This window comes from Vombatus ursinus, unplaced genomic scaffold (assembly GCF_900497805.2).
Source record: "Vombatus ursinus unplaced genomic scaffold, bare-nosed wombat genome assembly UNPS02014820.1, whole genome shotgun sequence".
NCBI classification, from domain to species: Eukaryota; Metazoa; Chordata; class Mammalia; order Diprotodontia; family Vombatidae; genus Vombatus; species Vombatus ursinus.
In genome coordinates, this window is record NW_020954598.1 from 26,116,808 (window position 1) to 26,144,232 (window position 27,425).

Here is a 27,425-nt window from a genome sequence, read left to right on the forward strand (position 1 = left end):
ACAAGTCACCGAATCACTTTGGACTTCAGTTTCCTCTTCTGTAAAAAGGATGATGGGGCAGGGCTCGATGGTCTTTAGGGCTTCCAGGTGGTAAAACTCTCTGAGGCCATGAGAGAACAGGGTGCTGAGTGGATAAGACCTTGACATACGGAACTATTAGGGAACACTCTGTATTGTGATGGGAATCAGACTCTAAGTCTTATGGGGTGATCCAGGTCAACTTCCTGGGAGAGGTTCTCATCACTTTTTGCCTGGAAGGGGTGCTTCCTATTCCTTTTTTTTTTTTTTTTTTGGTGAGGCAATTGAGGTTAAGTGACCTGCCCAGGGTCACACAGCTTACATGTTTGAGGCCAGATTTGAACTCAGGTCTTCCTGACTCCAGGGCCGGTGCTCTACCCGCTGCTCCACCTAGCTGCTCCCTTAAGATCCTTCTAATTGGCTTCCCTGCCTCTGATCTCTTCCCTTTCCACCTGTCACCACAGTGATGTCCCCAGTACACAGATCTGATCATGGTGGCCCTAATCCTAAAGCCTCAGTGGTTCCCCATTATCCCCACTGCTCCTTAGCCTGGCATTGGAAGCCCTTCATCATTGGGCTCCAATCTATTAACCTTATTTCCCACTAGTCTACATTCAACCAAACTGGGGCTTCTTTGTGCTGTTGGTCCCACCCTCACCTGCCTCTGGGCATTCTCATGGTCATTCCTCCTCCCCCCACAACATAAACTGCTTTTCCCTGCTACCACTCACTGTTTGTTCCTCCCCCTATCCTTCCCTGACTTCCCTTCTCTGTAATGCCAGCTCCAGTGGTGTGGGGCTTTTCCCCCACTGTCATTGATGTCTTCTGATTTTACACCCAAATATATCCCTTCCCTCTTCCCTACCCAGAGATCCATCCCTTGTAACAACAAAGAGAAAGGGTAGAAAACAAAAGAGCAGTTTAGCAAAAATAACCAATACATTAATAGAATCCAGTATTTGATATTGTATACCCAGAATCCCTCCAGCTCTTTGGAAGAGGGAGGGAAGTATTGATAGGTCAAAGGCTATACACAGTTAATGACTTTGTGGGCATCGTTCCAAATTGCTTTGACTAATTGCTAGACTAATTAATTCTTGGCTCCACCAATAAGACGTTAATGTGCCTGCTTCCCTGCAGTCCTTTGACATTTGTGATTTTACTCTTTTTTTGCCATCTGTTCCCTCCTTTCATCCATTCTATACCTCAAAACCCCTCTTCTTCATTCTCCCATTCTCCAGTCTCTGAGGAAGAGGAGGCCTTTCCCTTTGCCCAGGACAAAACCTCTACTTGTGCACTTTATCCTGTGCCCTCCTGTCTCTTTCAGGAATTTATCCTCTCCAGTACTTCTTCTCAATTTCTCTACAGATTCCTTCCCTCTCAACCCTAAAAACTCTTAGATTTTTCAACCATTTGCTAAAAAGCTTTCACTGTACTTTGCTATCTCAAGCCAGTATTCCCAATCTCTTTTCCTTTTCATAGTCAAACTCTCAGAAAAAGGCATCTACACTCGGGGCCTGCTTTTCCTCATTTTTCACTCTCACTCTTTCAATTTGGTTTCAGACCCTACCACTACTGGACTGAAACTATTCTCTCCAAGTTTACAAGTGATCCCTTAGCTGCTAAATCCCATCACCTTTGCTCTGCTCTCATCTTACTCGACCTCTCTGTAGCTTTTACCACCGTCAAGGCTTTCCTTACAGTCCCCTCTCTCCTTGTTCTCTTTTTACCTGTCTGACCATTCGCCCCCGCAGTCCTTCCAGCCAGAAGCATTTACTAAGTGCTTCTCAGTCTCCTTCGCTGGTTGATTATTGGAGTCTTGCCCCCTAAGCATGAATGTCCCCCAAGGCTGTGTCCTGAGGCCACTTCTCTCCTCTTTATGCTTTCTGCCTTGGTGATCTCATCTGCTCCTGTGCCTGTGGGGTTCAATGATCATCTCTGTGTAGGTGATGCCTAGATCTATCTGTCCAACCCTTTCCTCTGACCTGAAATCTAATCCTCCTGCATGTCCAATTCATGGACAGATCTCTAATTCAACATGGCTAAGACAGAGCTAATTCCTTTTCTCTCTAAATTTGCTCCTCCTCCTAACTTCCTGAAAGTTCAGCATGATACTTCCAGGTTTATAACCTTGGAGTCATCCTTTTTCTAGATCCAGTCAATCAGTTGCCCAGATCTTGTCATCTGCCTCCATAACAGCTCTACCATGTCACTTTCTCACCACTCATACTGCCTCTGCCCTAATTTGGGTCCATATCACCTTCTGACACCTACTGGCTGTGTGACCCTGGGCAAATCACTTAACTTCTCAGTAACTAACAAACAACCCTCTAAGATTGTTAAAGGCACAGAAAAGGAGCTGACCTACAGTGGTGGAGGGAGTTTCTCACCCAATGGAAGTTCCCTATACCAATTAAATGGTTTAGTAAAAATAAATAAATAAATAGCCTCAAATTATCTTTCCCCTCTCAGTCCATTATTCATACATCTGCCAAAATAATCTTAAGGTATAGGTCACTGATTCCTGTGCCTATCACTTCTATGCCACTCCCTTGCTGAAAAATTCTTAGTGTCTCCCTATTGACCCTTAGGACAAAATACAAACTCAGCCTGGCACCCAAAGCCCTCCACAATCTGGGTCCTACAAACCTTCCAAGATCTACTTATCTTCTCTTACTCCTAATTTATTCCATGAATGAGCCAGCCAAATTGTTCTAGCTGTTCCTTGAACTTGACATTCCATACCTTTGGACAGCATGGACCTGCCCCATGCTTGGAATGTGTTTTCACCTCACTCTGACCTTAGAATTCCTGCTGCCTTCAGCTCAAGTACTATCCCTTCCATGAAACCTGCCCTGATCTCTCTTCCATGTATTCCTGGGTGTGTGTATGTGTGTGGTGGGGTGTACATGGGGTGTTCAGGGAAGACTAGCACCTCTGGTGTGAGGGCTACTGAGCCCTTTTCAGGGCTGCTCATGCACTTTTGGTATTCACCTGTCACCCAACTTTCACCTGTGGCTCCAAGAAGCTGTAGCATGAACAGTGGCCACACCCTAGCTAAACCAGGTTGTTGGGGTAGGGTCTACCCCAAGCATGTGAAGACTTCCTTTGGTGGAATGGGGGGACGAGAACAGTGTATTCCAATGTTCATGAAGGCAGTTGAAGCTAGTATTGTGGAGTGCTTAGAGTTTGGTCACCCACTGCAACCTGGGGCCATTGCTAGCCATCTTGCCTTTTCTCTTGCCACTGGATGACTTTGTGTGACTCTACTTTGCTTAAATCCAATTCACGAGCAAGTCAAGATATCACCCTGTGATGTCACTGGTCTTCTTGGAAAACCAAGGATGAGCAACATCCCGTGGGGGTCTGTCACTTGGGAGCAACTTACAAATGTTAATTGGATTAAATTGTTGGTGGCTTTCCAAAAATGACAAGTTTTAAAAATGGGCTGCAGGGAGAGTCCTGACACCTTCCATATGTTCACTCTATCCAAATTTAGCACCCAATCCATATCCTGGTTGTTATTGACTACCAGCCCCCAAGACATTCTCCTTTTCTTAACAAACTCTGTTTTGCCCATAGTCTGTCTTTCCCCACACCAATTTCTGCCCTCATACTAGGGGATTTCAACATAGATATGGATGCTCCCTCAAATGGCCGAATCTCCTAGTTCCTCAGTTGCTCCAGACCCATGACCTACTCTTCATCTTCAGCTCAGTTACATCCTAAGATGGTCATACTCTTGATCTTATCATCACCTATGAGTTTTCTGTAAAGAAGAACTCTGAAATTCCTTTCTTTGACCATAATCTCTCATTTCATCTCTCTCTATGCCTTACCTCTTTGAAGGCTATTGTTCTCCCTTTTCATGACCTCAGGTCCCTCAGTGCTTCCCCAGACCATCACCCCACCTCTGGCTACACTCTCTTCCTTCCCATCTGCCTATGAGGGTACCAGTTCACCTGTATTGTATCTTCCACCCATGAATCCTTTGATCCCTTGTTCAATCATCCTTCACTCCTTGCCAACCCTCTCCCTGTATTCCTCTCCCCATCTACTTCCTTCATTCCCTTTTATATTTAGCTAGAGGAAGTGGACAATGACTCCATTACAAAATTTATAGTATCTAATTTCAACTGGGCACTCAATGCAGAAGGCAATCTACAATGAATCCTTTATCCTACTCAACAGAGCAGTTGTTCCAACTTTCCTCTTCTCTCCTTAAGTATCCCACAGCATCCCCTGCTCCCCACCCTCACAGCTGAGGACTTGCTCTCATAATTTACCAAGAAAATTGGGGCCATTTACTACAAACTCCCCATTCTTCCCTTCTCATCTCCCAACCCCTTGACATCATTGTTCATGATCTCCTTGTTTGTTGCTGGATTTGATGAAGATGGCCCTTCTCTTTATGTACCCTTGATCCCATCTCCTCCCATCTTGTCCAGCAGACTGCTCCCACTATCATCTCCTTTTTCCACTAATCTTCAGTCTCTCTCTCTCTCTCTCTCTCTCTCTCTCCTGCCTCTTTCTTCCTTCCCTGCTGCCTATAAACATGTCCAAGTCTCTTATATGTCTCCTCTCTTTCTCAGCCAAACTCCTATAAAACGTTGTCTATACTTGGTATAGATAGATATAGACAGAGTTGGTCTATACAGTTTCTCCCTCTCTTTTCCCTTTGCAATGTGCTTCTGATCTCATCATTCATCTAAGAGGAAAGGAAAGAAACATCCCAGTGGGAGACCATTGCAACTGAGAGAGAGCAGACAGGGAAGAAGGTGGGGGTGAAGGGAGGGGGAGGAGAAGCAACACCCCATTCCCCACCATGGTACTGTTAGGGACCTCCAAACTTCCCATTCCCAGGGCAGAACTCTGACAGTTCTATCCTGCTTAAGGCTCTACCACCACCACCCTTGGTCAAGTAGTCTGTGGGCTTTAACTCTCTCCTTGACATCCCCAGATGGATCATGGCCAGATGGAGACAGAGAGAGAACAAATTCCCCAGGCCTGGGGAGAGAATAAGTTCCCGAGACCTAGTTCCTGGCCTGCAGCTCTTTAGAAACAGAAGGTACCCAGTGGGTTCAGCTGAGTATTTTCCTTCCAGCTTTTTGACTAATGCAATTAAGACCCCATGGCCAATCCAGACTCGGGCATGTGATGCGTTTGGCTTCTGCCTTGGGAATGCTGAGATTTTTCTTTCTGAGCACTCTGTGCCCTCCTTTCTCCAGTGCTCTATGTGGGACTGTATCTCTTCTAGATGTTTCTGAGACTTTCAGCAGTAGGAGGAACTCCTGGACTTGGATCTGAGGGCCAGGTTCCTGTCCTGGTTCTGCCACCGCCTTGCTGTGTGACCTTTGGTGAACCCCTTCACTTCTCAGTGACCTCATTCATAAAATGGGAGCATCGAGACATGCCCTGAGTGATGAGAGACTAACATGAAGGCTGTTTGAAAAGTGTAGCATTGGCATGGAAGGACTTGAGAACTTCTAAAGACTCATGATTTCATCAGTGTGGGCCGTCTCTCTTCTTGACCCAGATCTCATTGCTTCCATGCCTTATCTTCCATGAATTCCAATGAAAACCTTGAGTCCCTTGAACCTGACGCTTGGTTCCCAGGGTTCAGAGAATGAACTCTGCCCCAATCCCTAATCACTTTTCCTCCCTTCTTCCATGGCCACCATAACTAGCTGTCCAAGTGAGACAGTCAGTCAGGCAGTCAAAAAGCCTTTATTAAGCACCAACTAAGTTCCCGGAACTGGGCTAAGTATTAGGGATATGAAGAGATAACTCCCCTCACTTGGGGCAGTTAGGTGGTGAAATGGATAGAGCTCCTGCCTTGGAGTCAGGAAGACCTGAGTTCAAATTCAGCTTCAGACACTTCACACTTACTAGCTTTGTGACCCTGGGCAAGTCACTTAACCCTGATTGCCTCACCAAAAAGCAACAACAAAAACAAAACAAAACAAAAAAAAAGATGACCCTCTAATGGGGAAAAACAATATGTAAATAATTATGTACATACAAGATCTATACAGGATTAATGGAAGATAAGTAATCTCAGAGGAAAGGCACTAGGAGCTGGGAGACTGGGAAAGGTCCCATGCAGAAGGTGAGATCTGAAGGAAACCAGGGAAGTTGAAAGATAGAGGTAAGAAGGAAGAGTATTCTGGGTATGGGGACAGCCAGTGTGAAGGCATGGAGATGGAGATGGAGAGAGGGTCATGTGAGAAGAAAAGCAAGCATTTGGATCATAGAGTATGTGGAGGGCAAAGTGTAAGAAGGTTGAAAAACAAAGTAGAAACAAGGCATGTTGTAATAAAGGCTTTAGAAGCCAGAGGGTTTAGTATTTGATCCTGAGGTCATAGGAAGCCCCTGGAGTTTACTGACGATGGAGACACATGAACCGATTTGCATTTTAGGAAAATCATTTTGGCAGCTAAGTAGAAGATGGTTTGCAGTGGGAAGAGCCTTGAGTCACGAGATAACTGATTGGTGTGAGGTGATAGCCTGCACCAAAGTGTGGGTGGAGTGAAGGGGAACACACACAAGAAATATGGTGATGGTGGAAAACACAAGGCTTTGACAACAGATTGGATATGGGAGGTGAGTGAGGATGAGGAGTCCAGGATGATACCTGGGTGAGAGCCAAGAGGACTCAGAGAATAGGAGTGCCCTTGACATGAAGAGGAGAGTTGGGAAGAAGAAATGGTTTTGGAAGAGGGGAAGATAATGAGTTCTGTTTTGGACATGTTGAGTTCAGGGTGTGTAGAGGACATCCGGTGTGAGAAGTTCAATAGGCAGTTGGAAGATGAGATTGGAGGTCAGGAGAGAGGGTAGACCTAGATAAATAATTCAGAAAATCATCTGCAGAGATGATAAGTGAACCCATGGTGAGATGACCTAGTGAGATAGTATGGAGGGAGAAGAGGGCCCAGGACAAAGCCTTGGGCGATACCCATTGTTAGGAGACGTGATCCTCATGAAGATCCAGCAAAGGAAACTGAGAAAGAATGACAGGAAGAGACCAAGCAGAGAGCAAGGTCATGAAAACCTGAAAAGGAGAAAGTATGCAGCCGTCAAAGACTGCAGAGAGATCTAGAAGGATCTAGAGATCAAGAAAGGGTTGTTGAATCTGGCCTAGATTTGCAAGCCTGGCATCTGATTCCTGTCACTTTTCAAGCCTGTCTCCACATCACTGAGCCTCAAAGGAAGCTAAGAATTTTAAGAAGCAAAGGTGAGGAGGGAGAGCATTCTAGAGAGGGAGGAAAGCCTATATGCAAAGGCTTGGAGGTGGGAAACAGAAGAGATCAGGGAACAAGGCTAGTTTGCCTGGGACAGAGGAGTAATGATAATTATTATTACTGCACAAAAGTTGGGTTACCTGAGCTCGAAGAGACCTTTGAGACCATCTAGTCTCGTTTTAAAGATAATGAAACTGCTGCCACAGAGGTTAAGGGACTTGTCCAAGGTCACCAAGGCAGTAAAATCAGAGAAAGAGTGTGAACCTAGGTTCTTTGATTCCACTGCCAGTAACTACTTTTCCAACTGGACTACACTGGCAGTTTTATATAAATTGAACATGATTAATCAAATCCTTTTCTCCCTGTAGTCATCATAGAAGCTAAATCTGAACTGGACAGAGGATTTAAATGAATATTTTTATTCTGCCTTCCCTACCCACTCCCATCTTGTTGTCAAGTAGTGATCTGTCCTGTAAAACACTTCCATCTTCCCAAAGAAGTCTGCCTAGAAAATTCCCATACTGGCCCATTCCCTGTCTCCTTCTTGGACTAAATAGGCAGAATGAGACACCCAGTTTTGGATGGGGCCAGTATGGGAGTCTGTTTTGCTAGATTATGAATATTTGTTATAGAAGTTTTGTTTTTTCTTTTTTTGTTGTTCCAGTAAGGAAAGGGTGAAAAAGGAATTCATATTTGTTAATTGAAAGAAAAATTAATTGAGGACAATCTTGGGTAAATTCAACAGTCATTTATTAGGTGCCTATATGTGCAGACCCCTGCATCTCTGTTTTTTAGGTAAGATGGAATCCCTGTCTGACAGTGTAATAGATTCACATATTAATTAAAAGCCTAAACCAAGTGTTGATAAATTGGAGCAATCTTCTATAACATAAAGTGAAACACCTTTCTGTAAAGTGAATATCCGGCCAGCGAGGTGGCGCAGTGGAGAGGGCACCAGCCCTGAAGTCAGGAGGACCTGAGTTCAAATTCCGGCCTCAGAGCAAAACACTTGATACTTACTAGCTGTGTCTCCCTGGGCAAGTCACTTAACCCCAATCGCCTAAAAAAAAAAAAAAAAAGTGAATATTCCTTCCTTCCCTCCTCCTCATGTGGTACTGTGGATAGAATGTTGGCCTTGGAGTCAGAAAGACCTGGGTTCAATCTTGCCTCAGACCCTGAGTTAGAGGTGTGACCCTGGGCAGGTCATTTAATATGGGATCAGTTTCCTTACCTGTAAAGTGGGGGTAATAATAACTTCTACTTCACAGGGTTGTTGTAAGGCTCAAAGGAGATAACACTTTAAATATTTTACAAACCTTAAAGTGCCATATAAATTCTAGCTTATGTGACAATAATAGCTAGCATTTGGTTAAATGACTTGCCCAAGGTCATATTGCTAGCTAGCTAAGTGTCTGAGGCAGGATTTGAATTTAGGTCCTCTTAATTCCAAGTCCAATCCTCTAGCTAATGTAGGACCTAACTGCCTTCTTATCATGTCTTTGGAAAGTTTGAATCCCTCTGCATTTGGTAAGTCATATACACTAGGACTCTATGAATTCCTAGTTGGAAGGAACCTTAGAGATTATTCAGGGCAGGGGTTCCTACTCTTTTTTTTAACGTGCTGGACCCTTTTGTCAGCCTGATGAAGCCAACGGATCCTTCTCCGAATGATATTTTTAAGTACATAAGATAAAATACATAGGATTACAAAGGAAAGTGAAAATAAACATGTAATGTTTTCCCATCCAAGTTCATAGAACCTCTGAATTCTATCCACTGAACCCTTGATAGGGATCTGTGGACCCCCAAGTTAAGAAGTGTCAATGTAGTGGAAACTTCTCATTTTATGGATGAAGAAACTGAGGCTCAAAGAGAAAGTGACTTGTCAAAAGTCATACAGCTAGAAAGTGTGAGAGCTGGCACTGGAACCCCGGCTACAAGTACACAGGGGAGTGGATGAGATGAGGGAGGCTAGAAGGGGAACATAGCGTTCCTGTGACCTGGCTTTAGTTCCTGTGGGGTGGGAGAGAAAGCAAACAGAGACAGCTAAAGGCAGAGCCCAGGGCATCACAGCTGCCAGGCTCTCAGGGTGGGGTTGGTTGCTTTAGGGAGGGAAGGTATGGGAAGGAAAAATAACACAGTAATCAAGTCATCCACACTCAGCTCTTCTCATCCCTGGGCAGGGCTAGGAACATGTCCCATGTCAGACCGGTGGGGAAACCAAGGCCCAGGGAAGCGACATGATCGGGCTCCAGGTTATAGAAAGCGGGCCAGGGATCTGTCTTCGAGATTGTGTGGAGGGAGTGTGGGCGAAGGGAGAGCTCAGTCAGACACAGTGTCTGAGGATGCTCAGTGGAATTGACAGAGGACCTGGCTTTGTGGTTGGAAGAGATCTTGGAGACCTAGTTCAGCTCTTTAATTTGACAGATAAGGAAAGTGAGGCTCAGAGAGGGGAAAGGTCATACAGCTTATCAGCTGTGGAGCTGGGATCTGAACACCGGTGCTCTCAATCAAAATGCAGTATTCTTTCTACTAACCAATATTGTCTCTCCTTCCTCCCCTCCCCCCTTTCATTTCCCCTTCCCCCTTTCTCCCCTGTCTCCTTTCCTGTCCCTCTCTCTCCACCTCTCCCTTTCCCTTCCTCACTCTTTCTTTCCCTCTCTCTCCCTCTCCTTCTCCCTCCCTCTTCCCCTCTCCCCCTCCTCCTTTCCTCCCCTCCCCCCTCTCTCTCTCCTTCTCTCTCCCTTCCCCTCTCCCTCTCCTCCCTCCCTCCTCCACCTTCTCCCTCCCTCTCTTTTCCCTTTCTTTCCCTCTGTCCCCCCTCCTCTCTCCCCCTTTTTCTCCCCTCTCCCTCCCTCTTTCTCCCCCTTCTCTTTTCTCTCCCTCTCTTCTCCCCTCCCCCTCTTCCTCTCCCCCTTTCTCTCCCTCCCTCCTTCATCTCCTGTCTCTCCTCTCTCTTCTCTCTCTTCTCTTCCCCTCTCCCCCATTCCCCACCTCCTTCCTAAAGACCCTCTAAGTCCATCTCTGCTATGAAAAGCAAAGAAAGCAGTTAGGACTAGCCACCTATCTTGTGAGGAATCTTCATCATAACAACTCACATTTCTTTATGATTCACAGAGCCCTTCATAACAATGCTGTGAGATAGTTAATGTATTATACCCATTTTACAGTCAAGGAAACTGAGGCCCAGAGAGAGGAAATAACTCATCTGAGGTCATAAATCAGGTTGCAAGGGCAGGGCGTAAAGCCAGGCCTTCTGTTGCCAAATCCTACGCTCTCTCCACTGCATCACACTGCCTCCAAGATCACATAGTGACCCTCATCTCCTTGAACCTCAGTCACTCCTTCCTACACCCCTTACTGGTTTTCTTTCTTTCTTTCTTTTTCCCCTGAGGCAATTGGGGTTAAGTGACTTGCCCAGGGTCACACAGCTAGTAAATGTCTGAGGCTGAATTTGAACTCTGGTCCTTATTGGTTTTTTTTTTTTTGCTCCCCCCCAACACTCCCCCCCTCCCCCGGTTGTCTGATGGCTTGAAATGACCCTCCTCTTGGGTTGGAGAACCTTAGAGGTTATTGGGCCTGTTCCTGGACCCCTTGTAAAACCATCTTGAACATTAGCAGGTGACCCTCGTGAAGAATTCCCAGACAATCTCCTGCCCAGCCCTTAGAAGCAGGAATCTCCTTCTGTTTCCCATAAACTCAGACTGCTGCAGTTTCAGCTCTTTGGCTATTGGAAGGTTGCTACCAAGTCAAGGTAGCCCCAGAGCTGTTTGGCCCAGGTTGTGGTACAGTGGAAACAATCAGAAGGCCTGGGTTCAAATCCCAGCTCTGCTACTTATTTGTTGTATGGACAAGTTGTTCAGCCTCAGTTTTCCTCATCTGTAACATGGGGATAAAAACACTTATGTTGTCTCCCTCACAGAATTGTTGTGAGGAAAGTGATTTATAAACTTTAAAGGTGCTACAAGATTGTCAGCAAGTATCACGATTCCTGGAAGATGAGGAGCCAGCTCTTCTTTCCTCAATCTCCATCATCTCCGGGGGAATCCCTTCCCTGGCCTGGGTCTCCCCTGAAAATAAGGAAGGAAGAGGGGAGGCAGGAGAGGGTTGGGGATGGGAAGTGACTTGATTGATCAATGAATCTCCCTTTGGGTGCTATGGTCAGTTCTCTGGATCCTGAAGGTCAGAGCGGGAGGCTTCTTACTGAGCCCAGCAGAAGGGTGAAAAATCCAGAGAAGGGGTCAATAGGTTTTACCTGACTGCCAAGAGAGAAGGGAAGGAAAAGGGAACAGGCATTTAAGTGCCTGCTGTGTGCCAGGCACTGTACACAAACATTATCTATACAAATATTGCAAAAATTTGCAAATTTACAAATATTGCTTCATTTGATGCTTAAGAATGACTAATTTCTAACATCTCTTCTAGCTGTAAATCCCATGATTCTATTTCTATCACAGCCACTTTAGTCTAGGCAGGGCCTAGACTTTTAGACTTTTTTTGTACGTAAGACAATCGGGGTAAGTGACTTACCCAGGGTCACACAACTAGTAAGTGTCAAGTGGCTGAGGCTGGATTTGAACTCAGGTCCTCCTGACTCCAGGGCCAGTGCTCTATCCACAATGCTGCCTAGCTGCCACTCAAGGCCTAGACTTTTGAATTGCAATATCTGGTTGGTTTGTTTGTTTTTTCTGTTGCCACTGTCCTCCTAGGTTTCCAATCTATACTTCTTCATATCCTGTTAGAATAAGCTTCCTTTTGGATAGGCCTGGTCATGGCAGCATGGTTTAGCAGTAGATAGCCAGCCTCAATGCCAGAAAGATCTGGGTTCAAGTCCTGCCTATGACATACATTGGCTGTGTGACCATGGGCAAGTCATTTAACTACTTAGTGATGCAGGCAACTTTCTAAGATTATAAATTGCTGAGAATGGGCTGACCTGCTTAGAAAAAGGGAAGGTTTCCTTACCTAGGAATTCCCTATGCTAATGAAAGCACAAGTCCACTCCCTGTCCTTATCCCTGGCATGGTGCTTCTTTCTTCAATCTTCAGAGGCTCCCTATTGCTTACTGAATGAAGTTTAAACTCCTCTACCTGGCGCTCAAGACCACGTGTCATTTGCGTCACTCGCTCTTTCCCTCGCTCACTTTTTCCATCCTTCCCTCCTGTTACTTTCCTTGATTCATTCCCTGTTTCAGTCACACTGGACAGCTCAGTCCCCGAACACACATGACTTCTGTGACTCCATGACTTTGCTCTTGCTGATCTGGACAGCTGGAATTCTTCCTCTTCCCACTGGCTATTTAAAGCACAATTTAAAGGTTACCTTCTCTGGGAAGCTTTTTCCTGCTCCCTCCCTCTCCTTAGCCTTTCCCTTGGGACCTTGAACGGCACTTTGCCCCTCTCTGATGCGTCTATCGTAAAATATCGTGCATCATGGTTTTTTGTGCCGGTGTCTCATTTCTCAACCAGGATGTTCCTTATAAGCAGTCCCACCCGTCTAATCTAAACTTTCCCCCCAGTGTAGCCCCTGCACACAAAAGACTCTTAATAAATGTTTATGGTATTGAATTTAAAAAGGGTCCCCCTTCCTGCTGGGACTACCCAAAAAGGGGACACTTTTTTCCTTCTCGCATATCCCAGTGCCCAGAACCCATGTTTCTTGCAATTATCACAATCAGCTTTGTCTCTACCCCTTCCTGACATTCCTATCTCTAAAGCTGATAGAGCACCCGGCTTGGAATCAGAAAAACTCATCTTCATGAGTTCAAATCCAACCTCAGACACTTATAGCTGTGTGACCCTGGGCAAGTCACGTCACCCTTTTCCTCAGTTTCCTCATCTGTCAAATGAGCTGGAGAAGGAAATGGCAAACCTCTTCAGTATCTTTGCCAAGAAAACTCCAAAATGGGGTCACCAAGAATCAGACACAATGAAGTGACCGCACCACAAACGTACCGATGAACGCTGCTGCTGAGGATTGGCAGAAGGAAGGAGAAGGTAGACAGAAGAGACCCTTATTGCCTGTTTCCCAAACATTCATGAAGGTAGGGGTCACAGGGAAAGGCAGACGTGAGTGAGAAATCGTTTCTCTAAAATCCAAGGTGTCAAACTCAGATAGAAATAGGAGTCCCGTGGGCTGCATATTGACTTAGTTTTACAATGGGATATCATCTGTGTTCTATTGCATTTTTATTTTCTGAAATATTTCCCAATTGCGTTTTCATCTGGTTTGGGCGTCACCCTCGGGGTGTGGGCTGTGTGTGTGTGTGACTCAGATAGTGTTTGACAGCTCATCTCTAAAATTGTGGTTCTGATGTTGTTAGATGTGTCTGACCTTAGGCAAGTCATTTGCCTTCTCTGGGACTCAGTTTCTCCCTCTGTAAAATGAGGAGGATGGATAATCTTTGAGGTCCCTTCCAGCTCTCACTCCTTGACTCGTTTGGACAGGGCTTTGTGAACTTGAAGCCCTATAGAGGTGTGATTTTGTTGTTATTGTTGTTGTAATATCATTATCGTTATGATTGCTGTTCATGATGTACTAAGAGTCTTGCTGATACAGCAAACAGTGCGGAATCTAAAAATCAAGAGACCTGAGCCCCGACCCTGGCTCCTCCAGGGTCTTTCTGTGTCACACCAACGAGGCAAGCCTCCCCTTTCTCAGCCTCAATGTCTCCACCCGTCAAATGGGGAGAAGAATCTTCCATCCCTGGGTTGTTGGTATCCTGTGAGAAAACACAAGAGGGACTTGAGTGATGTCCCGTCACTTCTATCATTGCCTGAGGGAACAGATTGGAGTCATTTTTCTCACCGTGTGTAAGCCCAGAGGCGTGGGGATAATGAGGATGTTTAGAATAAGGAAATACTTAAGAGGAAGTCCAAAGTCCAGGCCTAAATTCCTTCTGATAAAAGATACAGAAAAAGCTGCCTCTGCTCCTTGTCTGATTAACAACCTATTGACCTGTTAGCCAGGCCAGGGACTGAGGGGGCCTGGGAAGCCGGGCCTCAGACTGTCTGTCAGGAGAGGGCAGTGGCTTCCTTCCACGCACTTGCTGTGGGGCTGGGGGCAGGTTACTCCCCTCCTCTGAAATAACCCCGATTTCTTCAGCTGATTAAGCAATGCGGTCCTGGCCTCACCAGATTCGTGCAGTTGGCTCATCCCAGCCTGCCCATCCTCCCGGCGGCACCCCGTTTCCTTCTGAGGGAGCCAGTGACAAGAGCACCTTCTCTCTTCTCTCGACTCCCTACGCTGGGTCTCAGGGAAGGATCTGCTAAACTCATTCATTAACACTGAGGTGATGAAGACTGAGAAGGGGGAATGTTGGCTCCTTGGGGAATGGAGCCTGGGTGGGCCAAGATGGAATTTTGCATTTCTGGCCGTCTTTCCTAGCTCTCTGAGGGCAGGTCCCAATCTCCCCCCTCAGGCCAGGGATTCCATGAGACTCTGACGTGGTGGCCTGGCCTCTTTCTCAGGAAGCAGCAGGTTCCTTGAGATGGTGGAAGGGTGGGGGAAGGAAAGGGGAGGGAAGGACAGAGAGCCAGTGACTGCAGCTTGAAGGCCTGAGGCTTTGGGTCATTCCTATGGCTTTATGGGGGTAACAAGCACCACACCCCGACTTGTCAGTGACCTGTAAAGAGGGCCTCTGCAAGATGGGAATACAAGGTTGCTGCAGCGGGGAATATAGACACAGCCTAGAGGCCGATAATGGGAGCTCTAGGAGGCTGCTGAGAACTGGAAACGAAGGTCAGCCCTGATGCCTCTCTCTGATGTCCTTTCCTACTGAAGCAGAAGGGGTAGCGGCTTCTCTGATCCCGGGAGGCGAGGCGCCCTGAGAGATCATTCATTCATCACCTCCCCCTCCCCTTTCAGGCAGACCTAACCTTAAAGCAGCGTTCAGCAGGTGAGAGAGTTCTCAAGGCAGATCTGAAGTAGGCCTGCCACTTGCCTTTGTGCAGAGCAGAGCACTGGACAGGCACCCCCCAGCCCTATCTGGCCCTACCTAACCCAAACTTGCCCAGTAGATAAAGGAGCGGTGGTGACTGCCAGGGCCCGGAAGGATCTCATGACATAGAACACAGAATATCAGAGTCACCAGTTTAAAGATCACATAGTCTAAACTCATTATTTTACAGATGAGGAAACTGAAGCTCCTAGAGGGTAGAAAGTCTCATAGAACCCAGTACCTGTGACTCTTCCTACCATACCAACACTTTCCTTAACAATCGTTTCTGGTTCTATTTTTGGACCAATCTATTAATTAAAGTATTAATAAAAATAAATAAATCTATTTCTATTATCACAGTTTTTCAGACTCCCCCCCCCCCCCCCACCTTGTCCTGCTCCCAGGCTCACAGTTTCTCTCCAGGTTAAACAATCCTCGTCCCTTCAACTCTTTCTCATATAACATAGTTTCAAGTGCCTTCCCCATTACTGGACAGACTCCCTTTATCAGCGTCCTTCCTAAAATGTGGGGCCCAGAATCTGAGTACCCTGCAATTCAAGCAAGAGAAAAAAACTGCCAAACAATCGCCTTCCTGCTGTGAATATTTTATTTATTCAAAAATGTCACTGACGTGACCACAGTGGTTTCCTGATATTGCCTCACCCCTAACAGAACCCTCTTGTAACAAAAAAAAAAAGCTAAGCAAAACAAACTTCGTAGAACAGTACATGTAACATTCCACACCCCTAGCCCCTCACTTTTCTGCTGAATAGAGAAGTATGGCCAGTTCTATTTATGTAGCCTACATTCAGGCTGGTTTTGTTGTTTGCTTTAACAAGTGCATCACACTAAAATAACAGAATCTCGGAGTTTGAAGCGAGATTAGATTTATTCCACTTGGCCTGAAATAATGGACAGGAGTTATTACAAGGCAGATTTAGCCTTAGCATAAAGAAGAATTTTCTAACAATGAAGGTTGTATGAAATGGGAATGAGCTGATTTATTGAGGTAATGAGCTCTCCAGCACCGGAAGTATTCGAGCAATGTTGTATGATTTCCTCCTGGGGATGTTGTGAAGTCAATGTAGAGAGAGGGATAGAAGTCTGGACACATACCTGGAAGACTTGGTTACACTTTGGGCTCTGGACTAGATGATGACCTTAAGCAAATTACTTCCCTTTATTGATCCTGTTTCCATATGTGTGGAATGGGAATAATAATCTTTGCATTGATATTATTGTCCTTGAGCAAGTCATTTAACTCTGAGCCTCAGTTTCATTACCTGTAAAATGGGGATAACAAAAAGGTGAAGATCAAATGAAATTGGAGCAGCTAGGTGGCGCCATAGTGCATAGAGCTATGGGCTTGGAGTCAGGAGGACCTGAGTTCAAATTTGGCCTCAGACACTTACTAGCTGTATGACCCTGGGCAAGTCACTTAACCCTGATTGCCTCAAAAAAAAATCAAATTAAATAATGTATGTAAATTAATTATCATTTCTGCACTGGGCAGGGAGTTGGACCAAATTACCCTGATACTCCCTTCTGAATCTTTGATCTCATTGAATCTTCACAGTAGATGTCTTGGGTAGAGGGTAGATGCTAAATTTCCAGGGTTAGAGGTGAGATCCAGGAGGAAGAGGCCAAGGAATTAAATTCACCGTTTGACAGATGAGAAAGTTGAGGCTCCAAGAGGTTGGGCCATCCAACAGAGATGTCCCCAGGCAGCTTTCCATGTCTGTCCCTCACAGTCTTAGCATTCATGGATTGGTTCTCCATGTCTCTCTCTATCTCCCTGTCTCCATATCTCTTCCTCCGGGTAAAATCTGTTTCCAGTGTCAACTTCCCTCCAGGGAATCTGCCTCTGCCTAGGTCTCAAGTTCAAGTCTGGAGTGGGAGAGGAGTGAGTAAGACCCTGTTCAGAAAAGCACTGTGTGGGAAAGATAAGGAGAAGATCCCTTGATGGAAGGAGATATGGGCTTTGTCCCATTATGATGGAGAAGACAGGATGCATCCAGAAGACAGAACGGAGAGAAGGGAGAAATCTCTGGAAAGTTTGGGAATCACAGATTCATAGAATGCTAGAACTGGGCACTAGAGATCATTTAGTCCAACCACCTCATTTTACATCCGAGGAAACTGAGGCCTGGAGAATTTAAATGACATGCCCAAAGTCATGTGGTTTTGCCACTATATCAGTCTTCCCCATCTTATAAAGGAGGAAACCGAAGCCTTATAATGGGGAAGTAACGTACCCAAGGGCAGACAGCTGATAAATGTCAGAGCCTGGGCTTCAATGTAGACCGTGGTGGGGACGTGGCCCTCTAGGTCCTCAAGTGTGGCCCTTTGACAGCCTCGAGGCCGCAGGTTCCTCACCCCAGCTAGATATTTGGATCTCAAGCCCACCATTCTTTCCACTATTCTGATGGGAGAGGATTCAGAGACAGCTGTGAGGAAGCTGCTGCCATAATCTGGTGGGGTTGGTGAGGAAGATTAGTGGTGGGGAAATGCTTCAGCCCCAGACTATTAAAACTAATCATGTGGAGAGGTCCAAAGAAATTGTGCAGCAATTAAGTCTGGAGAACTGACTTCTCATTCTGAGCCTCAGTTCCTTCTGTAAAATGACGAGGTTGGACCAGATGATCTCTAATGTTCCTTCTAATAATAAATAATAATAATAATAGCATTGATTTTGCAAACCTTAAGGTTTGCAAAAACGCTTCCTGTGTGTTATCTCATAACTCTAAACATGAGGATGTGAGGAGAGTCAGAAGCTATGTGTGCTGAATGTTTAGAGGGCAGAGGAAAGAGGCTTAACCTATTCAGAATAGGGCTGTGTGGGGATGATGGGGGAAATACCCATTGATGGAAGGAGACATGGGTATTGTTTCATTATAATGAAGAAGAAGGGATACAGCCAGGAGATGGAACAGAGAGAAAGGTGAAACCTAGGAACATAGATGTATGAGGCCATGTAGTCCAATCCCCCCATTTTACAGACAAGGAAACTGAGGCTCTGAGTGACTTGTCCAAGGCCACCCAGGTAGTAAATATCAGAGGTGAGACTAGAACCCAAGTCTTGTGATGCTAGAGCAAGTGATCTTTCTACTGAGACAAGTATTTCTCAAGCATTAACAGGCACACAACTATGTCCATGAGTGTTTGGGGGCAAAGTATGAACTAGGAATGTTTGCACCTGAAGCAAGCAAGAGAAGGTCAAGGAAGGGGGTGGGAGAAGCTTACCTGGGCTACAGTGGCTGAGAAGGAGAATGCCTGCCCGGGGACACTTCAAAATTTCTATGCTGCTAAAGAATTCTGGGGAAATGGGAATGGGAGGATAGAAGGGAGGGGGGTTATCTTGGGATGAGGCTTTAGTCATCAAGGGAGGGCAAGGAGGACCCCAAGGGGTATGGTAGGAGGAATGCACCCCAAGATGCTGTTAAGCTTCTGCGCCTTGGGGCAAAGTGCCAGCTGTTCCACCTTAGTGGCAGCTAGTCCATAGCCTTGACCCATCCAGGTTAGAGAAGAAAATCTTAGGTCATAGATCAGAGGAGTTAGAGCTGGGAGGGACCTACCAGGTCCTCATTTCACAAAGGAGGAAACTGAGGCTCAGAGATGCCTGTGGTCATGAAGTTCCCATGAATTGGGCTCCATACCAGTAGTCATCTGGTTCCACAGTCAACTTTCTTTCTACTCCACTCTGGCTTATTCATCACTGGCTGGCTAATTAACTACCCACAGCCTCACATACCCATTGCCTCAAAACCCAAAATAGTATAATATCCCTTTTCTTTACTGACTCACCTATGGTATGGTATGGTATAGAATGATATGGTATGGCATGATAAGGTATGGTATGACATGATATGATGTGGCATGGCATGGCATGATATGGTATGGCGTGGTATGATATGATATGGAATGGTATGGCATGATATGGTATATGTGATGTGATGAGTATTGATGTGAGAACGTGCTGGTGCGCTGTATATCTAAAGGGCTAGGGAAGGAGTCTTTCAGCCTATTCAGAGTTGGGCTATTCAGGGGTGGGGATTGGGGAGCTCTGATGGGAGAAGCAGAGCCCTGTCCTTAGGAAGTCCCGTTGTAATGAAGAAGACAACATATCCAGAACGCTGAGAAAGGAGAAACCAAATCAGAGTCAGAAGACAATCCCCAGGCCCTGCCATGCACTCCCCTTGGATTTCTTCTCAAATTAACCAATTCTCAGCAGCTATTGATTGAGGAATCTTTGCATCTAGCCTCTCTTCTCACCAATCCGTCTTTCACACAGTTGCCCATTTGCTGGAACTTTATCTAAGATTTAGCAGTTTTTGAAGCGTTCAGAAGTTAATGCCTTGCCTCCTACTTTACTGAGAAAATAAAGACCATCTGTTGTGAAGTGACTCCCCCGCCCCCCCGTTCTATGCCTCCAATTCCCTGTCGTGTTTTCCTCTCTCCTCCTTTCCTCTAATCTCAGAAGAAGAGATGATCTTACTCCTTACCAAGGCCAACCCCGCCACCTGAGTGTGCTCTTGATCCCATCACTAATCTTCAATTTGTCAATCCCTCCACTGGCTCCTTCTTCCTCACGAACGCGCCCAGACCTAGCCATGACTTCAAGCTCTCATCCTATGCTTCTCCTTCCTTTCATAGTCAAAATTCTAGAAAAAAAAAAACTGTTTATAATCATTGCCTCCACTTCCACACACATATCAACACACTTCTCAGCCCCTCGAACTCTGACTTCCAACCCCTCTACTCGATTAAAACTGGTCTCTTCCAGCTTCCTAAAGATCTGTTCAATGGTAGATCCAATGGCTTTTTCTCTTTGGTTTTTTTGTTGTTGTTGTTGTTTTTTGTTTTGTTTTGTTTAGGCAATTTGGGTTAAGTGACTTGCCCAGGGTCACACAGCTAGTAAGTGTCAAGTGTTTGGTCTGAGACCAGATTTCAACTCAGGTCCTCCTGACTTCAGGGCTGGTGCTCTATCTACTGCACCACCTAGCTGCCCCAATGGCTTTTTCTCAATCCTCATCTTTCTTCCCTCTCTGCACCATGTGATACTAACTGTCCTCCCTGAGTTTTAATGACACTATTCTTGGCTGGTTCTACTCCTACCTACCTAATATTCCTTCTTAGTCTTCCCTGTTCTATCATCTCATCCATGCACTGCCCCTTATTTGGGTATGCTCCAAGCAGATAATTCCCAGAGCTCTATGTCCAGCCAGAGTATCAGTCCTGTATCACCAACCTGTATCCTCCCCTTCTAAGATGTCCCAGAAGCATCTTGAACTTAATATGTCCACAACAGAATTCATTATCTTCTGCCTAAACTCTTTCTTTCTCCTCCTGTTTCTGCACCAGTCTTTCCAGGCATTTGGGTTCACCTCTTCCTTATTTGCCATGACCTATCAGTTGCCAAATCTTCCTGATTCGACCTCTGCTACATCTCCTTCCCTTTCTCTCCACTCACACCATCACCACTGTGGTTCAGGCACTTATCACCTTCTGCCTAGGCTGTTGATACAAGCTCACAAAGGATGCCTCTGAATACAGCCTTTCCCTTCTCTATCATCTCCTATAGCCACTGAACTGATGTTCCTAAAGCACAGATCTTATCATGTCACCCCCTGGTCTGGAAGCTTCAACGGCTCCTTATTAACCCTAGAATAAAGTTTGAAACTTAAGACCCTTCAAATCCTGGCTCCGACACCTCTTTCTGGAATGATTACACATCACCCCTCCTTCACAAACTCTCCATTCCAGTCCAACTGGCCTATTTGTTTGTTCCCATGTCTTTGCACAAGCTATCCCCCACCATGCCTGGAATACTCTGCCTCCTCAACCCTACCTTGTGGGATCCTTCCCTATTCCCAAGGCTCAGCTCAGCGCCACCTTATCTATGAGGTCTTTCCTGATGGGGCACCCTCCCTAGTTACTAGTGCTTTCCTTGCCCCTTGACATGATCTATTTCACAATTATTTATCCAAATAAAGCATTTACCCCCTCGGTAGGTTGGCAGGCGCTATTTTTGCATCGTTAGGTCCTAGCCCAGTACTTGACACATCATAGGGACTTACAAATGCTTGTCAAATGAAAACAGAAAATGGAAGAAAGGATTTCCTAGGAACAGCGTTGGGAAAGAAGACCTATTTCTTGGGTTAAGTGAGTTAGTGAGTGCCGTAGGTCTGAGCTCAAACTGTGCCAGCTGTGGAGAAAATGCAGCCTGATACCACAAGGATCCCTTCTACGTTTAGCAGGGATTGCCACCCAAACCGTTCTAGAATACAGAAGCTCTGAAAATAGCGAGCTATTCTTATAAATTTGCCAGTTGTGCCAGACACCAAGCAAACTGAAGGCGACAGAACAAGAGATTTCAAAGTCCTCCTGACCTCAGTGGAAATGCTTGTGTGTTTTTAAAGAAAGAGGAGAAAATGCAGGCTAAGGTAGAAGGCAGGGAGGGGCAAGAATTATTCTCAGCTCCGTTTTATAGATGATTCATAGGTGGTACAATGGATCGAATGCTGGGCTTAGAGTCAGGAAGACTCATCTTCCAGAGTTCAAATCCAGCCCCACTAGCTGTGTGACCCTGAGCAAGTCACTTAACCCTGTTTGCCTCAGTTTCCCCATCCAATGAGATGGAGAAGGAAATGACAAATCACTCCAGTATCTTTGCCAAGAAAACCCCAAATGGGGTCACGAAGAGTCAGACAAAACTGAAATGACTGAACAACAACAACAACAATAAAGAATGCTGTCAGGGTGAGATGTGCCATGGACTACTGTCAGCTTGAAGCATCTCCTCACAAATCCCAGATAATGCAAGACAGTATATTGTTCAAAAGCCACTCCTGCATTACAGTCAATTAGTCAAAAAGCATTAATGAAACATCTATTATGTGCCAGGAATTTTATTTTATTTTTTTCTGTCAGCCTGTTAACCTCTCTAATTATAGAATCACGGAATGTCAGAGTTGGACTCGCTCATTTTACAGATGGGAAAACTGAGGCCCCAAGAGGCCAAGTTACTTGCCAAAGGCCATGTAGCAAGTTAGTGGGAGGGCTGGGACTCCATTATCCCTGTTGGGCCTTGGGTTGGGGGAGGAGAGGGAGCTGATCTTGTCCCCTGACCCTGGGGGCCTGAGGTGTTGTTGCTGGGCAGTGGCCCTTTCTTCACACAGGCCAGGGGCTGGGACTTCCTGGGCCACTAACCTGGATTACTTTCTGTCTCACAGGTAGCCAACCTCCTGCAAGAAGAATGTCTCATAGTACAGAGCATAGAGTTGGAGCGGGAAAAGTGCTTGAAATATGAACAAATAGAAAATGTGACTGAAGGTGAGAAGCTGTCTCCTTCCCCAACCAGCCCTTCTTTAATAGGGGAGGGGTTGGGGGGGGCACCAGTGAGAGCCCTGAAGGAAGTCAGACAGAAGGAAGCCCAGCCCCTACCCTCAGGGACCTCCCGGTCTGAGGGAAAGACAGAGTCAAGGGCTGCCCTATGTTTCTGGGGGAGGAGGTGAGCAGGCCATAGCCAGCCTTGCTTGTACGCGTAATGTGATGTCACAGAAGCTGGGACCCCAAACATTTCTGTATCCCTCGGCTGCCTGACCTGGAAATTTTACCATTAGAGAGAGCCACTGTCTTCTCTGGAAATCTTCCTGTTAAAATGCACTTGTCTTACCTGCTTAGGGGTAACATATCAGCGCTCACATTAGCATGCTGTGGTTATCAGAAGGGCTGTTCCCTAAGGGAATAATAAACAAAATGGGAACTAGAAAAAGGAAACACCTTGGAGATCTGGGACAGGGTTACTGTCTCCCCTTAATATTCCCTGGGGCAATGACCAGTACCAAGACTGGGCCTGGGAACTAAGGGGATGTCAGAGCCAACTGGGTGCCAGTCCTTCCTTGCCGATGGTGGCTGCTAGTGGGAGAAGACTGAGAGAGACTAGGTTGACTTGTGTGTTGGTACTGGAAGCCTGGGTACCCTGGGAGAATGCGAACTATGGGTACAGTTGCCTTCCTGGCACAGATAGGGAAACTGAGGCAGAATCTGGACCTGGCTGTCCTAACTTCTAGCATAGGGCTCTTTTCACTACCACGCAAAGCATTTGAGAGCATCATCCTTTAGACTTGCACCCTGGGGCTATCATACAACATCCTTGCTGTCCTTCTCCTCCCCCCACCCCACCCCATGAGCTGGCTGATTAGCTGGAACAGCCAGTTCATTATTTTCACTAATTAACTGAGCAGGATTAAAATCACATCTCTGCATGCAGCTGAGTAGACACTGCCAGATGTTAGTAGATGGCTTAGTTAGGCCAGAGACGGAGGAGAAATAGAGTGAGAGTTGGAGCAGGCAGGGGCCAGTCACCTCTGTTGGCCAGGTAGTGGAGGAGGAGGGAAATTTCTGGGGACCGTCATGTACAGGGGTTAGGGTGGCTCAAGGCAACAGGGTGTTAGGAACTGAAGAGGCATAAAACCTGTGTCTTAACTGCTTGGTTTGATCAGAATGTGGTATAAGGAAAGGAACCCTGATCCCTGGAAAGGCATAGAAGTATCCCTAAGGTATACACTAAGTACTTATAGCTAACTCCGGAATCCCCCTGAAGTGGTTACCTGTATTCAAATTCGCACTATTTGAAGTTATGATATGTAAAATATGATCTTTATTTTGGCCCAATGGAAATATATGGTGTGAATTCAAATAACTCAAGTACTTGGGGGCTTATTATTTCCACTTTGGACTACATTGTGGGGGAAACTGGGAGAGAGGAAGTGGTCCCTACCTTCAGGGAATTTATAGTCTGGGTTAGAAGGAAAGTAGATTTGAGTCCCACTTTCAGGGAGTTCATGATCTGTTATGGGGGTGGGAAGATGCATACTCATGGAGCAGTTAGAGACTATGGCTATAACCAAGGGCTATAGTGATGGGTCAGACTTGAAGGAGCCCAGGTCAGAAGATGGAGAAAGAGAATGGTTTGGAGTGAGGTGAAGAAAGACTAATGATAGCTAGCACTTTATAAATACAATCTTATTTTATCTTCATAACAGATCTGGAGGTAAATGTTATTATTATCTCATTTTTACGGATGAGGAAAGTAAGGTATGTAGAGGTTAAGTGACTTGTCCAGGGTCATATAGCTAGTAAGTGTCTGAGGCTGGATTTGAACTCAGCTTTTCCTAATTCCAGGTCCAGCACTCTATCCACTGCACTACCTTGTTGCATCTAAAAGGCAGAGGAGGCTCTGGGGAGGTAGAGGGAGAGAATAATCCCTAGGATGAAGGTAGTCTTGGAGGGGTAGGGAGGGAGGGTGTTGGTAGGGGTGAGTAGATGGCAATGGGACTATTTCTAGACAGAATCACTCGGGAGCAGACAGATAAGTGTCTTACTCTCCCTTCTAAGCCCCTTCCTCCACCAGGATCAATGGATACCTATTCTCTCTTGGATGATGTAAAAAGTCAGACATGGCACAGCCACTTAGGGTTGCCTGTCCTTGCCTTTGGATCATCCTCATGAGAGAAGGGCATTGTGGAACAATAGAAAGAACCCTGGGGATCTGGGTTCAAGTCCTAGCACTCTCACTTACTAGTTATATGACCTTGGGCAGCCCTTGGCCCCCAAGCTTATTCACATGTAAATTCCCGATGAAAATCTTGGCACTTGGTATCTCAAAGGAGTGCTGTGAATAAAGTGCTTTTTTAAATGGAAAAGTGTGAAGTGTCAGAAGGGTCTTTCTGGAAGTGGGCCTCAGCCCATCTTGCTTTGGTTCCCTCATCCCTTGCCTGTTTAGAATGGAAAAGAAGCGCTCGGCTTTTCTCTTGTTTTTATGTAAGAGAGGTGGCATGTGTTTTCCTAGGATGCTTAAATGAGAATTCATTTTTATCTGTCTCTGTGGATTCTCTGGTTGTCTTTTGATTTTCCTTTTCTCCTTTATCAGTCAATCTCTCTCCTATGTACCCACAGCCCCAGGGTTTCTTCATCTGTCGACTAGCAGTTAGTTACCTCCTTGAAGCTGATACAACTGTTATATAACCATCTCTTCCTGAGAGCTGCTTCCACCCTCTCCAAATCATTTTTTTTCCTTTGAGCCCAGCTGGGGGATTATGTAACTAACTCTTTTACACACACACACACACACACACACACACACCCCTTCTCCCTATCTTTTCCTCTTCTAATTCTTTCTTCCCTCTTTCTCTTCCTTTCCCTCTTCTCTTCAATTCTTCCCTCCCTCTCTCATTTTTTCTTCCTTCTCTTTCTTCCCTCTTCCCTTTCTTCTCTCTCGCTGTTCATTTCTTTTCTTTTCTTTTTTTTTTGTTTTTTTGCTAGGCAATGGGGTTAAGTGACTTGCCCAGGGTCACAGAGCTAGTGAGTGTCAAGTGTCTGAGGCTAGACTTGAACTCACATCCTCCTGACTTCAGGGCCGGTGTTCTATCCACTGCACCACCTAATTGCCCTTGTTCATTTCATTTCTCTCCCTCTTTCCCTTCTCTTTCTCTCCCCACTTTTCTTCTCTCTCCCCTCCCATCTTTGTTTTCTCTTTTTTCTTCCCCTCCCTCCACACTAGATTTGGAGTCAGGAGAGACTAGTTGTAGAATCCCACTACTACACTTAGTGGCTGGTCATTGATCCCCTATGAGCCTCAGTTTCCTTGTAAGTGAATGTTTCAAACCACAGCTACTCAGAGGATGGTGGTAGCAATAACAGAAATAGGTAAGTTATGGGGAGGATCAAGTTTAGGGGGAGGAAGGCGATAGATTCATTTTGGAATATGTTAAGCTTAAAGGCAAGAAATCCAGATGGAGGGATCTAGTAGGCCAGTGGAAATAGAAAACCAGAGTTCTGGAGAGAGATCAGGGCTGGAGGTGTAACTGTTGCAGTCATCTGCCAAGAGGTGAAAAGTCAAGAGTGAATGAAGTTGTTGACTCTTCTCTTTTAATCACTACCAATATCCAATCAATTGTAAAGTCCTATGACCTTTCCTTTCTATGATAGCTCATATTCTTCCCCTCTTTACAACCACCATAAGTCAGTCAGGCCCTCATCCCCTCCCAATGGCACTATTGCAATGGTCTCTCTCTCTTTTTTCTTTTTTTCGGTGAGGCAACTGTAGTTAAGTGACTTGACCAGGGTCACACAGCTAGTAAGCGTTATGTGTCTGAGGCCAGATTTGAACTCAGGTCCTCCTGACTCCAGGGCTGGTGCTCTATCCACTGTGCCACCTAGCTGCCCCATACAATGGTCTTCCTGACTCCAGACTGTCCCTGCCTTGTTCCATCCTCCATACCACTCTCTGCCTAAGAATCCTTTCTAAGTTGCTACTATGCACGTAGCCTTCCTTTACTGAAAAACTTTCAGTGGCTACTCATTGTCTACTATACAATAAATGGAATAAATGTCTTCTTCTGACATTCAAGGTCCTGTCTCATGTGGTTACAGCTTCTCCATCCAGTCTTATCCCATAGCATTCCTCATCATGAATTCTATCTTTCAGCCAAACTAGTACTGCCCATCTCTCATCCTGATCCTGGTGATATCCCATCACCAGGCCTTTGCTCTCACACTCTCCTATGCCTGAGACAGACTCCTCCTCCCTTCTCATGAACATCTGTCGGAGCCTCTCCCTTCTTTCAAGTACCAGCTCAAGTGCCACCTCTTCCATGAAGCCCTCTCTGATTTCCTCTCTTGAAATTTCTCTTAGAGATTTGCCAGAACCTCTCCTTTGTACTCCCTCCCTTGTGCAACAGTTTATTTGTATACATGTCTTTCCTCCTATTTGGTTGTAGGCTTGTTGAAAGCAGTACCTGTATCATTCTCTTTCCTTATGGATCTGTCTTGTATTCCCTTGGATCAGAGCACTTCATGTATATACATATAAATAAAATATATATAAATATATACATGGATGCATATCATATGCCCATATATATTCATGAATATATATACACACACGTATGATGTGTGTACATCTGCATATACATACACAAAAAACAAAGAACTCATATATATTATAGGCATTTAATAAACATTTTTAATTGAATTAAGGACCAGAGCCAGAGCATCCCTGATCTTTCCTAGTCCTGAAAACTCCTTCCTAAGGATTCTGATCTATTCTTTGCCTCAGTAATCAGCTCCCTACAAGCCCCAGTAGCCACAGACCCAACTGAAGTCTCCTTTCTGCCATTATGGAGAGGGCTTGGGCAGAATCTTGAGGGACCAAAAATGATCCA

General features: G+C 45.6%; 1 protein-coding gene across 1 annotated transcript in view; it reads left to right on the top strand.

The window, feature by feature from the left end:
- Positions 1-27,425, top strand: part of VIPR1 (vasoactive intestinal peptide receptor 1) — an 89,695-nt gene that overhangs the window by 9,713 nt on the left and 52,557 nt on the right. The window contains exon 2 of the mRNA XM_027836991.1: positions 22,431-22,530. Within this exon, the coding sequence (XP_027692792.1) occupies positions 22,431-22,530 (100 nt within the window). The remainder of the gene's footprint in view (positions 1-22,430; positions 22,531-27,425) is intronic.